Genomic DNA, 16579 nt, shown 5'->3' with positions numbered 1-16579 from the left:
TCCCCCTTTCCCTCTTGTCCTCAGCAGTGATTCCACACTGCACAGATTGAGTTTTCACTGGATCTATGGACAAAATGTTTTAAAGATGTTTAGTGCTGTAGGTGTTGTGCATATGTCCAGCATCCTTCTGTTCTTAAGGTTTTCTGTCTTAGAATCGTGGAATGGTTTGGATTGGAAGGGACATTAAAGATCATCTTGTTCCAACCCCTCAGCTGTTGGCAGGGACACCTTTCTCTAAACCAGGTTATTCAGAGCTCCATCCAGCCTGGCCTTGAACACTTCCACAGATGGGGCATCAAAACTTCCCTGGGCAGCCTCCCAGTGCATCAATTTCTGGCTCTGTATCTGCCTTGCAGATGTGCCCTAATGGTTTACAGGAGTCAAGGGAAGAAGTATCACCTGACAATCTATAACTGCTCTGCCACAAGCTGTGCCAGAATTCCAGCAATGCAGTTAATCAATTAATGAGTAATTCAGTCAGTAAACAGTCTGTGGGTCAATTTCAGTCTTGTGTGCATGTTTTGCCACTCTCTTTGTTCTGCTCTAAACCTTTTGTTGCTGACTTTTTTTCCTTTTATTTTAGATTTTGAGTGCAGTAGCCACAGATGCAGATACAGGGTACAATGCTATCATTCATTACACCATAACTGGAGAGACAACTTCATTTCATGTTGGAGAACTTTCTGGAGATATTGCAACCCTTCAGCCTCTGGACTACGAAAGTCTATCTCAGTACATGTTGATTCTGAAAGCTTTCAATCCTGGAGAGCCACATCTCCAGGACACAGCAAACATTACAGGTAGCTCTACCACAGAAAATGAACCTTCATTAACCCTAGGGAATGTTTCAGTATGTGTAATTCTGAGGCATAAACCAATGCTAATGCAGTCTGCTAGAGTAAATTATCAGAAATTATGATGGGATCTTTTCACTATAGCCAAATGAAATTTTTCTAAAAAAAATCTGCCATGTCAAAAATGAGGATTTTTCACACAAACTGACATTACCTCCTTCAATATATTCACTTTTTTCTGTTTTCTGAGAACCTATTGACATTTTGATTGAAAAGGTTTCCAGAAACATAATTCAGTTTTTTTTCTGTATGTATACAGAAGGGCAGTTTCTAGGGTGATAAACAGTGTTGACAGTGATTTTTAGTCTTGTTAAAATAACAGGGCTTGATTGCTGACTTTTTTTCCTTAAAAAAAATTAAATTTGTTCTGTTGGAGGAAAAAAGACTTAAAGATTTCTGTGAAGTTGGTATCCTAGCTTTTGGCCAGCCCTACTTTTGATCAGTATGATGATATATTCTTATTCAGAGGAGCTGTGTTGGTTTATATTAGCTGAAAAAAAAACAACCTGTAACCATTTAGGTTAAACTCACCAAATGTGATGATTCTTTCTCAGTTACTGTGGAAGATGTCAATGAAGAAGGACCCGTGTTTGACCAGTCCTCATATTACAAGGTCCTCCTAGACAACTCTATAGCTGGCACCCTGGTAGTAGACATCAATGCAAGAGATGAAGGCAAGGGTTATGATGAAGGCATTTTCTACAACATTTCAGGTATGTTACGAAAAAATCTTAGGGCTGTTTATTACTGGGATACTTGACACTGCTAAAGCAAGCTGCATGACACCAGAATGAGAGAGAATGGTCATAAATTGAACTGGCAAGTTCTGACTGGATAGAAGGGGTAAAAAATCCTCTGTGAAGATCAGTAATTAATGGAAGAGGTTGCCCAGAGAGGCTGTCCTTGGACATTCTCACCTGATGGATCAAAGCCTTGAACAGCCTGTGCTGAATTCACCCCTGGCCATGTTTTGAGCCAAGAGGTTGGACTAGAGGTTGGACTGCTGTCTTGCTCCAAGTCACACATACAGATTAGGATTTCAACCTGTGTCTCTTCACTCCTGGGCATACACTTCAGTCAATTGTCTCTGCTGGTTCCAGGGAACATCTCCAACACTTCTTTTTCTGTTTTCAGGTGGAAACTCAGAAGGCCTCTTTAGTCTTTCCAGTACCACAGGAGAGCTCAAGTTAACAAGAGACTTATCCAAACAAACTGTTCCCCTGTATTACTCCTTGAACGTCACCGCTACGGATTCGGGTCTGCCGCCTCTTTCAACCTCTGTAAAGGTAATAAAATTTCTGCCTTGCACTCTGTTTACTGCACAGTTAATTCCCCAGATTGTTTTATTCTAAACTGAGCACAGCTGCACCAGGAAAGGGGTATTAGTCAGGCAAAACTCTGCAAACCAGGAATCAGAATGTCAGAGATTTATTTCTGTTTCAGGTTACAAGATAACAGTTACCAAGTTATGCTGCCCTAGCAATTGCTGGCACACCACCCAAAATGGTTGTGATCATTCCATTTCAAAAAAGACAGACAGAAGCTCCAGGCTGTGAGGGAGGAGGATTAGAGCAGTAGAGTTCTGTGCAAGGTCAAAGAGTGGGACAGCCAGAAAGGATGTAATGGAAGTATGTGATAAATAAACAGGAGATTGCAAATAGTGTTCCTGTTTATTTTCCCATAATGTAATAAAAAATAATTTCTAGATTGAAGAGTGAGAAATGTAAATATGATTTAAAAAATTATTTTTACACAGTACTTATAACTTGTTGGTGATCTTTTGCCACTAAATATCACAGCAGAATTAAAAAAAGAACTAGAAACCTATATGGATAAAGATGTAGAAAATTACCTTCAGCAACCTTAAAATGTAGACTTACAAGCCATCATTGTTCAGAGGACTGGACAGCAGCTCTCTGTTGTAGATGTTGGTGAACTTAATGGGAAGAAATGATGATGTCTAATTGTATTTCAGAAGGCTGAATGATTTATTTATTATAATTATGTTATAATACATTAATATGTTATATAAAAGAGGATATTAAATACTATATGCTACTTTCTTTAACTATTATATTTCACTAACTTATAACTCGTGACTCTGTTCTCTAGAGTCTAGATACAGGTGGATCTGATTGGCCGTCAGGTCTAAACAATCTACTATGGTCTAATTAAGTGTTTACTTTGGGTAAATAATTTTCTAAACACATTCTATAAGAGAAAAACAAGGAGCAGAAATAGAAATTGTTTTCTCTTTCATTTCTCTCTGTGTACTTTAATAAAAAATCTTGAGAGAGAGAGAAATGTGCTTACCACAGCTCTCTGGCAACAGGAATAAACTATTTTTGTGAAGCAGTAGGCATTTGTTATTTACCACCTATCACCTTTTCTTCTTAATCTACAAATCAGTTACAATAGTTTTAAAATACTCTATGTGCAAACTCCTGCTCTGGTTACACCCTCTCCAGTGGAAGGCTGGAGATGAGTGCATCTCTCTGAGAGCTGCTTAGTTGGACAAGTCCTTTGAAATGTGCTGTATGTGAGGAACTGGAACTCTGTATTTAGCAAAGCATCCAGGTGAACCTAAACTGATGAGGCTTCTGATGTTTCTGAAGTATTCGCTGCCTTCAGGGCAGTGTCAAACAGAGCATACAGCAATCCCAGGCTTCTCACTGGCCAGGGCCTGGACTTGTGCTGTCTCACACCTCAGTAGGAAAGTTTTTGCTAAAGCTGCAAACATCACCCCCCATGGCCATGTCCTTTTCTCTGCAGGTGTCAGTCATAATTGCTCCTATGGATGTGTCCTTCCCAGTGTTCCTGGAAGAAGCCTATCACCCTGCCCCTCTGTCAGAGAACAGCCCCACAGATATGTTTGTTGTGGAGGTCAGAGCCTTGTACAAGCTCCCTGTGAACTACAGCATCACCTCTGGAGATGAGAAGGGTGAGCCCTGGATGTGGGATAACGGGAAGAGCATGGAGCGTTGGGATCGTTTCTTCTCTTCTGCCTTCTGCTCTTACCTCAGTCCCACAGCCATTAACACTGGATGGGAATGAAACCAGTGCACCAGTTTGAGGTGGATCAGGCATGGGCATGTGACTGAGTTTCTGTCAGAGCAGCCCAAGGCATGTGATACAGGGCTGGCTTCACCAGCTGTGTGCTGTGTCTGCTGCAGGAAGATCAGGCTGTACCTGGTCAGGCATAAAGTTACTCTGGCTTGACAAAAAATAACTAATAGCACAAAAACTTCTAGTAGAAAAACTAACTCAGCAATGTTTTCCTAACAAATGTGAGTGCCTAGAGTGAGTTTGCATGTGGTCAAGTGCATCAGTGCTTTGTCACATGTGGTTTTTTTGCTAAATATAAAGCTGATTTTCAAACAGCCAACTTGTACTTCAGTTTTGTAAAGTGTTTTGTATGAAGTTGTGATCTTGAAGGTAGTTGCAAAATTCCTCATCTTCATTTAGAACAGGACTTGTTAGGAAATATAAAAAATTTCTAACTGAAAGAGGGACAAATAATCTCTGAATGTTTCAGAGGAATGTGAATCCCTGATGGAGAGTGGTGGATTGGTGGATTGAATTTTCTCCCTTTTGGTTCCCATCTGATCTTCTGAATTATTTCTTTTTGTTAATTACAGCCCTGGATATATCTGACATTCTTGTCAACCTTGTAAAAGCGTTGAATTTCATTTTGTTCTTTGAAGAATACTGTAACATACAATAGTCATATAAATAATGTGTAATTTTCACTGGAGGGTTCATATCTTCAGTTTCAACTAATGAAATCATAACCAGAAAATTTCTGTTTTTTTTTTTTTTTTTTTAAACAGGATATTTCATTATCCATTCATCTAATGGTATTGTAAGAACAAGTAAGAAACTAGAACTGGAAGATTTTCCAGTAAATTTCAAGGTGCGAGCAACAGACTCATCTAATGCTGCCATATTTAATGAAGTGGAAGTGAAGGTGGAAGTCATTGATGAAAACAATTTCCCACCAGTTTTCCCATCTTCTTTACTAGAAGAGAGATTGCTAGAGGTAAGAAGATGTCATCCAAACTGAATCACAAAAATAAGTTTTCAAAATAATATTAATAATAAAAATAATGTTTTGTTGAGTATACAAGCAAACCACCTGGAACTGGGCAGACTTGCTGTTCTGTCCATGTTCTGTCGCATGGTATTGTGAGGTTTATTTCAATCCCAATGCACAACAAGAATGATCTAGAAGTGTGGACTTATTGGAGGAAAAGTGAATATTTTCTAGTAGGGGGTTCCATGAAGGAAGAACTACCACTCAATTTTGAATATTTTACATAGAGACTATTGAGGTGCATTTGAAATCTATTGGATGTGCACTCAGCCTTTTGTAAGGGAGCTTCATACAGGAAGTAACAGAGCAAAGACTCTAATTTAACAATATTTCTCCTCTTGCTCATGTACAATCTGTTGTGATTTTGCTGGCACAAGTGATCAGCAGCAGAGAACAAGCCAGATTTCAGTCAGATTTTCAGACATTGTGGTTCTCTATAGAAGAAGCCACAGCATTTAAATATGCAAAAGCATCTTGCTCAACATTTCACTCTTCCATTTTTAAGCAACACTTTTCACACTTTAATCTGCTGGTTGTTTTTTTTTTTAAAAAAAAGAAGCACATTGATCATGTTAATATTTTATAGAGCACATACCTTACCTTTGAGATCCCCAGCTGATGCACACATATTGTCTTTAGCAGCCACAACTGATTTAAAGTCTAGTCCATTTCTACCACTGAATTAAATATAGGTTCAACTTATTGCACATAATTTTGATGTTCCCAGTGAGTTTAATGGAGAAGAACTAGAATCACACTTCCAACCTTAAAGAATTGATTTCCATGTGAAATGTTTACACAGTGGGAGTTGTTGGATGCCCTGTTGGATCATATAACTTCAGATCTGATCTCAAATGGTCCTGCAAGTGAAACACTGATACCTTCTGTCAATCTTAATGCAAATAACATTGTTAAAATGGAAAAATTAAATTATTTATTTTGATAATTATTAGCCAAATAATGTTCAGAAAGAAATGTGATTTTGGAGTTGAGAACACACATTGAGTTTCATAGGAGAATAGGCTGTTAAACAGAAATAACAGCAAGTCAGATGCTTGAGGTTAACATTTGGGCTGTTTGAAATAATATTTCTTTCTGAAAATTGCAGCTATAGGTAGAGACATGGAGGGAGGAAAACAGTTATTTTCTGTAAATTATAGAAAGCAAGAGAATCTCTTACTGTGCTGAACAAGTTGTATAATTCTGATTTTAAAATGTCTGTACTACTGTAAGTGGATGCAATACCTATTACTTTCGCATAATTCAACCAATAGCAGCAAAGCAGTTCCTGAGAGCCTCAATCTTTCTTCCTCCACAGCATTCCCCTGCTACTCAGATTGTGCAGCTGAAAGCTCAGGACAATGACACAGGCAGAAATGGTTTCCTGACATATGGCATTCTCAATGGACACAGACTGAAATTCAAGATAAATGAAACCACTGGAGTCCTTTATTCCACTGCCCCCTTTGATTATGAAGAGGAACCCAGAGAGTACCAGGTTTGCTTTAGATTTTTAAAATCTTCTTTTTTTCAGAATTCTTTCTCTTGCAAAACAGGTGACACTTCTGCTTTTGTTTAGGTTGATAATGCTTGAACGTTTTCTGCACTGGTTTAGGAGTATCTCAAGGTATGAGGCATTATTAAAACAAGCCACTGCCTTTTGACTAGAATGAAATTCAAGCACAGCTCATTGTTCACCTGTCCTGAAAACACTACAGCACATGAATAACTAATTTCACAATGACAGCTCATGTATTCAGCACTGTCTGTTGCTTGAACCTGTGCTGGACTGAGATCTTGCAGGTATGATTCTCAGTTAATCTTCTTTTTGTTGTTGCCACTGCTGGATATTTTTTATGGACTTAATTTGCTTCAAGCAAAAATATTGATGTATTTGTTGGTTCTACACAGAAAGACTTTTTTATTCACCCAAATACTCCTTAAGTTTTCAATAATCATTTTGAGGTGAATTCAGACCTGGACTTTACATTTCTAAGATTATTTCAAAATTTTAAATTCACCAGAATTTTTTTAATCCTTATGCAAGAACCTCTTTGTATGACTTCTCACTACCAATAACTGTGTAACTTACAGGTTGTGGTGTATGCTGAAGATGATGGAATCCCTGAGAAGAAGAGAGGTTACTGCACAGTTGTGATACAGATCACTGATATTAATGACTGGCCACCTGTGTTTGATCCAGTGCCTGACTTCAGTGTCCATGAAAACGTGCCTGTGGGATTCATAGTTGGAAAAATCACAGCATCAGACAGAGACACAGGAGACAATGCCTTTGTTCTGTATAACCTCACAGGTAACAAGCAATTCTGCCACTGCACTGACACTTTGTTGTCTATATAATTATGAGCATAATTAGTATTACCCATGTTATTTCCTAACCTCTTTCTACCAAAGCCAAGAACATTCACTTTCACCTGGTTTGGAATGTTACTAATTCATGCTCATACAATTTTCAAACCTTGGCTCATGTTTCAAATGCCCATCCACTCAAAATATTTCTGCTCTTCTTCTGCATTATCCATACACTACTTTAAAAATTGTTTTGATGAGTTCAGTGCACAAGTAAGTATAATTTAAGAGTGTAGTTAATTATGTGTTGCTAATGTATTAATTGATGATGCTTGTTTAAATCTGTCTCAGGTGAGGGAGAAAATGTATTTGAAATAGATCAAATACAGGGCATCATTAAGATAAGGAACTCTCCAGACTATGAAACCATGAATAAATACAACCTTACAGTGACTGCAATCAATAATAAATCTGCCCCTTTCTACCAGGTAAGAGACCATTACTGTAATGAACAGCAACACTTCAGAGTGGATTTTGAACTGCTGGGAGGGAGATCAATCCCAGCCATTTATTGTGTAGAATAAATGAGTCACCTCATTGTGTTTAGAGTCAGGCTTCTACTGCCTTTAATCATATTGAGTAGTACTATGCTTTAATTATGTGAAATACTTCAAAATTATGCATGGTAGGCTTTGACCCTGAATTGTTTGCTGGCTGACCTGTGCTGGGGAACTGGAGTTTGTCTCCTGCTGTTAGAACTGTAAGTGATGTGATAATTTTTTTGTGGGAAAAGTAGTATTTTCAGCAGATTGTTCTAGTTCTGCTGTATTTCTTTTATTTGAAATGTTATTAGACACTTCTTTCACAGAATCAGAACATGTGTGGTTTTCTTAATTGCATGGAAGACAGGCTGGTCTCCTAAACATATCCTGTTCTTACTCATTCAGACACCTTTCAAGAACTGAAATTCTTGCCTCTCCTGTTAAACTCCTGTAGTGATCTCTGATGCCGAATTCACACAATTAAACCCAGACAACATTTTAACTGCAGCATTTTCAAAGCCTGATTTATAATTCTTGTTGCATGTGCAAGTAAGGAAGAAACAATGCTAAAGAAGAGTTTCTAAATACTCTGAGATGCATGGCACTATTTTGTTTTCTAGGCAGCCACTCATGTCAGTGTTGCAGTGATTGATGTGAATGATAATGCCCCAGTGTTTGCCCAGAGCTCCTATTCTGCTTCCATAAACATGGTGAATCCTGTGGGTGCTCCTGTCTTCACCGTGAGCGCCACCGACTGTGACCAGGTGATCTCTCCTGTGACCCAGAGCCTGCTCTGGGCTGCAGCACAAGCACATCCTCCTCCATTCTCCAGGCATGCAGCACCAAATGTAGCAGAAAGTGAATCCTGCTTAACTACCAGCTCTGAGAACTGGAAATTAGGAGTTTTGCTGGCTCTGCCTTGACACTGACATACTCCCTGGCTCTGGGCATGTTTCCTCAGCTGTATTTCCTTTAATTTTTCCCTTTATTACACAGAGCTGCATGCACCAGTGCTTCAGAAGTATACAAGGACTGAAGCAATTTAGTGTCTCTGAAGTTATTGAACTTTTGAGGTAGAAGAACCTGTAAAAACTAAACATCATATAGCTGCTTTGAGCAAGGAAATGTCTGCTTGCCAAACTCCTCTGAAGTGTGGCACCCCAGCTGATTCTCTCTGTCCCCATTTTTAAATGTAATTTTGTTTGATGTATCTGTACTACAACCATCAAATAGGATCCAGGCACTGGCAGGGATATCCAGTAGTCAACCACATCACCATGACAACATCACTAGTAATTATATCATTTACAAGATGAAACATCTCCAAGTGACAACAAAATAGGTGTAGCAGGTGCCTTCCTATTTCTTCATGCATAATTTTGGTTGGAATATCTGCAGCTGTGGTACATTGCTGCAAATCATCTAACAGCCCTTTTTTAATCAGCCTTTTCAATGATTTTGTATAAAAAGTGAAATTGCCTTTGAAAATTGCTGAACTGTGGGAGATCTGCATTTGAGACCCCAATGAAAATCCTCATTCAGCTGTGCAGACTGGCACTTGTCCTCCCTGTGCCACCCTCACTACTCAGACTGTCCCCCTCTACACATCTAACTTACTTTCATTAGAGACTTTTTGCCGTGTTTTTACTGTGTAAATGACCAATGTATTGTGTATTTTCTTCATTTGTGTTTTGGGTTTTTTTTTAAATTTGTACATGTCCTACCACAACTTTCATTCTTAAAAAAAAACCAAAACCCACTATTTTCAAAATAATTTCATTAGAGACATTTAGATGTTTTTTGGATCTCTTGTTTCAGTGTTTATCCTACCCTTCCAAACTTACTCCCAGTTCCATGAAATTGTGTTCCTTTCATGGCAGGGGCAAAATGGCCTCATTGAGTATTACATCCTCCCGGATCCTACTGTGAGCCCGTTCTTCCTGATAGAGGATTTGAGTGAGGGGAAGATAATTACAACTGGAAACCTGTCTAGATCTGGAGAGATGCATTTAACGGTGATGGCAAAGGACAAAGGTTCTCCTCCTTTAAATGGCACTGCTATGGTTACTCTGAGTGTGTTTGACAACCGTCCATTTGTTCCTCGCTTCAACAAAAGTGAGATCAGGTGAGGCTTTCATATTGAGTTAAATAACAGGGATGTGTTCACCAGGTGGTACAAAACACAGCAAAGTTGAAGGTCACTTTTATATTTTTCCATGCAGAAGAAAGGACATCAGTTTTGGTTTTTTTTTTTTTAAGCAAAACATAGGAAATTCTGCTGCGCTTGGGGTTCTGTGCATGTGAGTTGAGGCATTGCCTTTTATTTCTATACTTGCAGCTTTTATAAGCCAGACTCTTTGTCCCTTTTGTCTTGAATACTATAAAACATTTTTCCTTAGGTTTTACTCAAGGATGACCCAAAATCTGGCTGAAAACCAGGGTTTGCACTGCACTCTGAAAGTTGGGCAGATCTGGCAAACAACTGGGGGAAGGGGGAAAGATTTTCCACAGAGAACTCTCTTTTAAAGAGTTAAATTTCAAAGCCTCCATGGGGAACCACTGTTGGCAAATTTAACATTATGATTTGTCATTTATTCCCTGCATCAGCGTTTCTGTTTCCGAAAACACTGGAGTGGATTATTTAATTTATGATTTTGCTGTGGTTGAAACTTCAGGAAAACCGATTGATTACACTGTTGTATCTGGCAATGAAAGAAGTGAGTACCAGCCTCATTCTAAGTTAAAATAGCCAGGAGAACATCATAACCTGTCTTCTGCATGGCAGGTGCTGCTGTGCATAAATGAGGAGATAGAGAGCATAGATAAAACTTTTTTTAAAAACAGGAGTACACAGAGAATTTTTTTCAGGGCTTTTCAGCATTGACTTTTCTGATCTTTGGCTTTAGGAAGGTAACTTGCTAAAAAATGGCTTCTTTTAATCTTAAACTATAAGATAAGGATAATTTAGAGACTGGGGGAGCCAAAATAGAAAGTGTTATTAACAAGCAGCTTCCTTCCTGCCAATCACTGTTAGTCCATCATTTCCTTGCATTTATGTTAAGGCATCTGCCCTCTTGCAGCGTGCCCAGTTTCCATTTGGCCCACAACAAAGGAAGTATGTAGAAACTGCGAGAAAACTTGGAAATGTATTAAAAATGGAGCTGTGCAAGAAGGAGCTGCAATTCTCCTTATTTGTGAACTCATGTGAAATTCCTTTTCACGTTTACTGTTCCTTTCCACGTTTAAGAGCTGTTTGGTGTGGGGTAGGAACCCAGCTGTGATGATGCCTTTGCTGCCTGGCCAGTGGAAGTGTTGAATTTCACAATTGTTCAGAGCAGAGGAGCCATGGAAACATCCCAAGGGCAGCTAAGACACAGAGCTAGGAGGGGTACAAGTGAAATGGCAGCTGTCACAGCAGAAGTGTGTGTTTGTCCTTTCAGGTCACTTTAGACTGGATCCTGAAAGTGGTGAGCTGAGAACAGCAGTTAATTTGGACTATGAGGAAGTTTCTCAGTATGTGATTTTAATTCAAGCAAACAAAAGAGTCTCCTCTGCTGCAGAAGTCCAGCGTTCAGGTAACTTCTTGCTTTGAACGACATTTCAGGGGAACAGTGGACACATGGTTTTTATTTGCAATCCATACAGGAGTTGTGATTCTCTTTAACTTGCAAAGTTTGATATGAAAGGTGAAAAGCTGATGGTCCAGGTTGTTCACTTGCGTTTTTCCCAGGCCTGTTTGCTGAGAATGCAGCTATGCTGACAATCTCCGTGCAGGATGTGAACGAAGAGCCCGTGTTCTCCAGCCATTCCTACTCTGCCCGCATTCCCAGCTCTGTGCCCTACAAATACCCTGTCATTACAGTCCAGGTAGAGTATTTCCTGTGCTCTTCACAAGGACAGAAACCCTCGGATAGAGCTGGGTTTCTTCCACTGCATTAAAGGAGCCTTAAATATGCTCCCGAGAGCTGAGTTTACTGCTTGAAAAACAACGTGCAGCCCAAAAGCCACACGCTGAGTGTCACAAATCACCTTTTTTAAACCCAGGCCACAGACCCAGACTCAGGAGACAATGGACGTCTGCTGTACAGCTTAGTGAGAGGTCAAACCAATGAATTTGACATCAATGAAAACACAGGGCAGATTTTTACAGTTTCTGTAGCAGGAAAAGCTGGAACATTTTATCTGGAAGTCCAAGCTGCAGACCAAGGTGCAAGAAGACTCATAGCCTGGACAACAGTCAACGTAAGGAAGACTTTTACGTATAATCCTGATTTACTTCCATGTCAAAATTGTAAACAAGAAGGGCTAATTTTGGTAATGGCAAAACAACAAAATTACCTCTGTCAAAAGGGCTGTCATACACATGAGTATTTGCATACTAGAATTAAGAGGCTGCCATTTTCATTGACATATAAAATATGTTGGCACAAAAACTGACTTTTGGAGGACAATTATTTTGTATCAGAGGGTTTTTGTTATTGTCGTTCATTTGAGGTTTTTTTTTTAATCAATCTATGAGAGGTACAAATGCTCTACAAAAATCTTATCTGTGATTCTTTATTAGGTAACTGTTGATTCCAGCTCCAGTAGCAACATTGTGATGCTGGTGCTTAATCAGAAGATCAATGTTGTGGAAAGAAAGAGTGTTGAAGTACAAAGGTATTTTTGAAACTGTGATGCTTATTCTGGTACATCTAATGATAAATTCAGAGTCCCTTTGGAATAGGGGTCTGACAGCCTACAGCCAGTGCTCCAGAAAAGTCAGGCCTTCAATTTGACATAGCTCAGAATAATTTAAGTGAATTCACAGGAATACACCAAGTTTTGCCTTTTAAGTTTTTAGCCTGAAGCTGACAAATCTCAGAGAGGTCATTGGACTAGACAATTTCATGTGGTTTCTTCCCACCTCAATGTTTGTGTCATTTTTAACAGCCTAGGATTAAGCTTTTCATGGATAGCAAGATAAAAACATGGAGACATAGGGCAGACACCACAAACCAAACGCACCATTAAATTAAAACCATAATTGGGCCTTTTGGGCATGTTAACAAAGATGGAAGATCTTTTGTTTGGCTACACGTAAACATATATTTACCTTGGAAAGATTGAGTCCTGTGCTTATGAAGGGAAATCACTCAAAGTGGGAAAAATGAGTTTGTGATGATGCTATTATGGACCAGTTCTTGTTGGTAAAAATGAAATGGAAAACTTCCTTGGAAGCAGCTGGTGCTGACTGCTACCAGAATGATGGATTAACTGGGCTACTGGTCCCATCCAGCATGAAATCTCTGGAAGAAGAGGAGAAAACAACGAGGATTATGAGATTAAATTTCCCTCCTCCCCACCTTTACTGTTTATAGAAATCTATAGGTATTTTTCCCTCTGCTACTCAATCACTCAACAATTTTGGACAAATAGCTTAATTCCTTTGCTGATGATAATCCTGCATTTTTACATGCTTGAATCAAAATACCTGCCAAGGTATTTTCATTAGTATCAATTAATATCTGCCAAGTGTTGCATTAAATACTACTTCATTTAATTTCCAGAGTAAAAGAATCTGTCATTGCCCAGTTAATTAAAAATGTTTTCTTCATATGATGTCAGGGTCCTGGAAGATAAACTTGGATGGAATGTATACGTGCTTAATATTTATTCCAAGGAGTCTGACAGAAATTCAAGGAGTAGCACTGATAAAACCCAAGTAGACATCATTGCTTTTGATGAGGCCCACCAGGAAGTACCTGCAGAAGATGTAAAAAGGTCTGTATGGCACAGTCTGACTTCTGGGGGTCAGAGCTCATGCAGATAGGATTTTTTAGAATTCAGAAAGCTGATTCACTATTTACCGAAAGCTAATTTTCAGAGTTTGCCAAAAACATGAGTAAGACTGTTCCATTGTGCAAAACAGATTTAAAAGTCAGTTTAAGAGAAAAAAAGCTGATGGAGAAAGAATATAATTAAAATATATTTTGACCTGATTGGTTTATATATATATATATATATATATATATATATATATATATATATATATATATATCTGATACATATGTATCAGAGTGGCAGAATGTTGATTAAACCCCACACTTTAGGTGTATTTTACATTTCTTTGGTAACCTGTCAGTGATGTGGATCTAGTTCAAGGGTCCAAGCTCTGCAGCATTTTAGGTCACAAGCACCGGGGCTGGTTGCTGGAAAACAGAGCTTTTCCTGAAGGAAAGACACAACAAGTCCAAATCCTTGGAAAAGGTCTTGGCAGACCAGGAAGGGATATATTTTCTTCACTACTCCTGCACCCAAAACGAAGATGAGGTGCACAAGCACATTTTCCCCTTCTATCCTCAGAAAACTGAGGGAGCAGAAGGGAGACATTGAGCTGGGGCTGGAGGAGGTGTTCTCAGCATCTGTCAGCACTACCGTCGGGGAGGCTCCAGCGGCCCCGGCATCCCCCGAGCTCGTGGCCACCATCGTGCTTGGGGTGCTGCTTGCCAGCACCTTCATCGCCTTCCTGGCCTATGTCCTGCTGGATCTGAAAAGGAAAAGGTACAGAGGGCTTGCCTTAACAATGTCATTCACCTTCACAGCTGATGCGTTTAATGAAGTGTCTACTCGAAAAATGTTTGTCTGATAAATTACCGGCTTTTGCAGGCAGCGTTGCCCGAGATTTGTTATGTTGGATGCACTACACAAGACTGAAAGTTGTTTCTTCTTGTGTTTGGCACATAGCGAAAGCAGAAACAAATACTTCTGAAACAGAGAAATGTGGGCAGCAGAAATTTTAACTGTGAAGGAGGGCACATGAGTCTTTTCCAACTCCATAAATGATGAAATCATTTGCTGCTTAACTGCAATGGCAGCAGGGCCACATGGTAGAGGAAAACAATTTCCAGAAGGGAAGCAAACATTTACCCTGCTACGATTGTGGAAAAATAGGAAATACTCCAAACTAATCCCCAGAACAACACTGAAAATGAATGTTGAGTATTAAACTTATAACACAAATAATTAATCTTCTGTTTCTAAAACAACTGCAAAGCCAATCTTCAAAAAGAATTTATTATTTTATTTTAATGTATAATTTTCAGAAAGTATGGGAAAGAGGATTTGATTAAGAAAGTTGAAATTGTGGATGGCATTGATAACCCATGGGCAGATGACAAAAATGGAAGTCTGAAAAGCTTAGAGAAACCAGAGCACATGAATAATGGGTAAGTAGACTGCTGCAATCACAAATTTATAAAAAACTGCATCTAAAAAATGTGGTTCTAATTTATTTTGGTACCATAGGATTTTCCTTGGGTCTCCCACTAGGCTATAGGTCCATTTTTAAGGACCCTTAAAATGACAAGTTAAAAATCTCTACACTTGAAGGAAGTTAATACCTTTTAATCTTGTATCAAAGGCAAATTCCTACTTACTCTTTAGCAAATTGTTAATCCTAATGCAGAAAAGACTTTTCAGGATACAGGAAGCTACTTAATTCCCCTGGGTAAAATTCCACTAATTTTGAGATCAGTGTACATGCTGCTCTTGGTTGTAGAGAGGCTGAGATTTTTGTCTATGGTGCTATGAATTCTCTGAACTCTCTTAGGAGAACTGAGATGATGTCATTTGACAACCTGGAAAGCACCAGAGGAGATGATGCTGAAAAAGATGAAATTCAGGCCCCTGAAAAAGACAATTACCTGGAGACAGTGCTGCTGGATTACAAGGGTGAAAGTGAGGAAAATGGAGCACCTGAAAAAGCTGCTGAAAGTAGAAATGTGGAGGTCCAGCCCACAGCGAGATCCACAACAGAACAGGTAATGAGCTTTTTGATTGCAAAGCATGGAGTGAAAGGTCTTTTATTGTTATTAATCACATAACTCAAGGAATTATCACAAAAGCAAATCTGATGGAACTAAAAAATAAAATTTTGTGAAGTAATCCCTGGGAGTGTCCAAGGCCAGGCTGGACAGGGCTTGGAGCAACCTGGTCCAAGCAAGGTATCCCTGCCCATGGCAGGAGGTTGGGTCTGGACAATGTCTTAAGGTCCCTTCCACCCCAAACTGTTCTATGACTCTATTAAAAAAATCTTAAGAGGAGGGGCTGTTTGTCCATGCCTAGAAGAAGGAGCAGGACTTTCATCCAGAAGTGATGACTCTCTTCTTTCTTTATGGAATGTGAACAGTAAAGGGCTCACAGTTTTATGATTTCTACCGTTTATAATTCCTCCACACTCAACCATTTGTAGCTTTCTGCCTCACCTGCGTTATGCTTTTTTGCAGGATTCCTTTCTGACAGACACAAACCAGAAGCCAGCTCTTTCCTTAACACCTCATCCCACATTGTCTGACCCTGAGAAAGAACTGAAAGGAGTAAAATTTTCAGAGGTGGCAGTGATTTTGGACACAGAACCTAGAGATGATGAGCCTGGAGATGATGAGTCTGAAGACAATGAGCCTGAAGATGATGAGTTTGGTGATGATGTATCTTTCTGATAAGAACACCCAATGAAAAAAATTTTTAGAAAAACCACAATGAGACTCATTGGAACAGCACAGAATTAAATGAGCAATAAGAATATAGGAATGTTATCCAGATTTTAATTCTGCTGCTGTTTTAGGGATGGATAAGAAAAACAACAAGCAATATGCGGGAAGGGCTGCAGTGCTGTGCTGCAGGGTTGCTTCCCCAGCAGCAGCGCTGTCTCACTGTGTATTTAATTTCTTCTGGCACGTGTCAAATGGGCAAGACAATAAACCCGATTCCAGAGGCGCTGCCTTGTCATTACTTCAGAT

At 39.2% G+C, this 16579-nt stretch overlaps 1 protein-coding gene across 1 annotated transcript; it reads left to right on the top strand.

Annotated features, from left to right (window-relative positions):
* The first annotated feature begins 8506 nt into the window (after positions 1–8506).
* Positions 8507–16556, top strand: LOC128804934 (protocadherin Fat 4-like). Its single transcript, XM_053973279.1, has 12 exons — positions 8507–8563; positions 9680–9924; positions 10407–10516; positions 11240–11374; positions 11530–11666; positions 11844–12041; positions 12364–12458; positions 13407–13562; positions 14145–14342; positions 14885–15007; positions 15391–15601; positions 16067–16556. Exons 1-12 carry the CDS (start codon positions 8507–8509, stop codon positions 16277–16279), a joined length of 1878 nt encoding a protein of 625 aa, XP_053829254.1. The 3' UTR covers positions 16280–16556.
* The last annotated feature ends 23 nt before the right edge of the window (positions 16557–16579 follow it).

The sequence above is a fragment of the Vidua macroura genome, chromosome 3 (assembly GCF_024509145.1).
Source record: "Vidua macroura isolate BioBank_ID:100142 chromosome 3, ASM2450914v1, whole genome shotgun sequence".
Classification (NCBI taxonomy): Eukaryota; Metazoa; Chordata; class Aves; order Passeriformes; family Viduidae; genus Vidua; species Vidua macroura.
The sequence above is the reverse complement of the archived record's forward strand: the minus strand, read 5'-3'. Positions and strand labels throughout refer to the sequence as shown.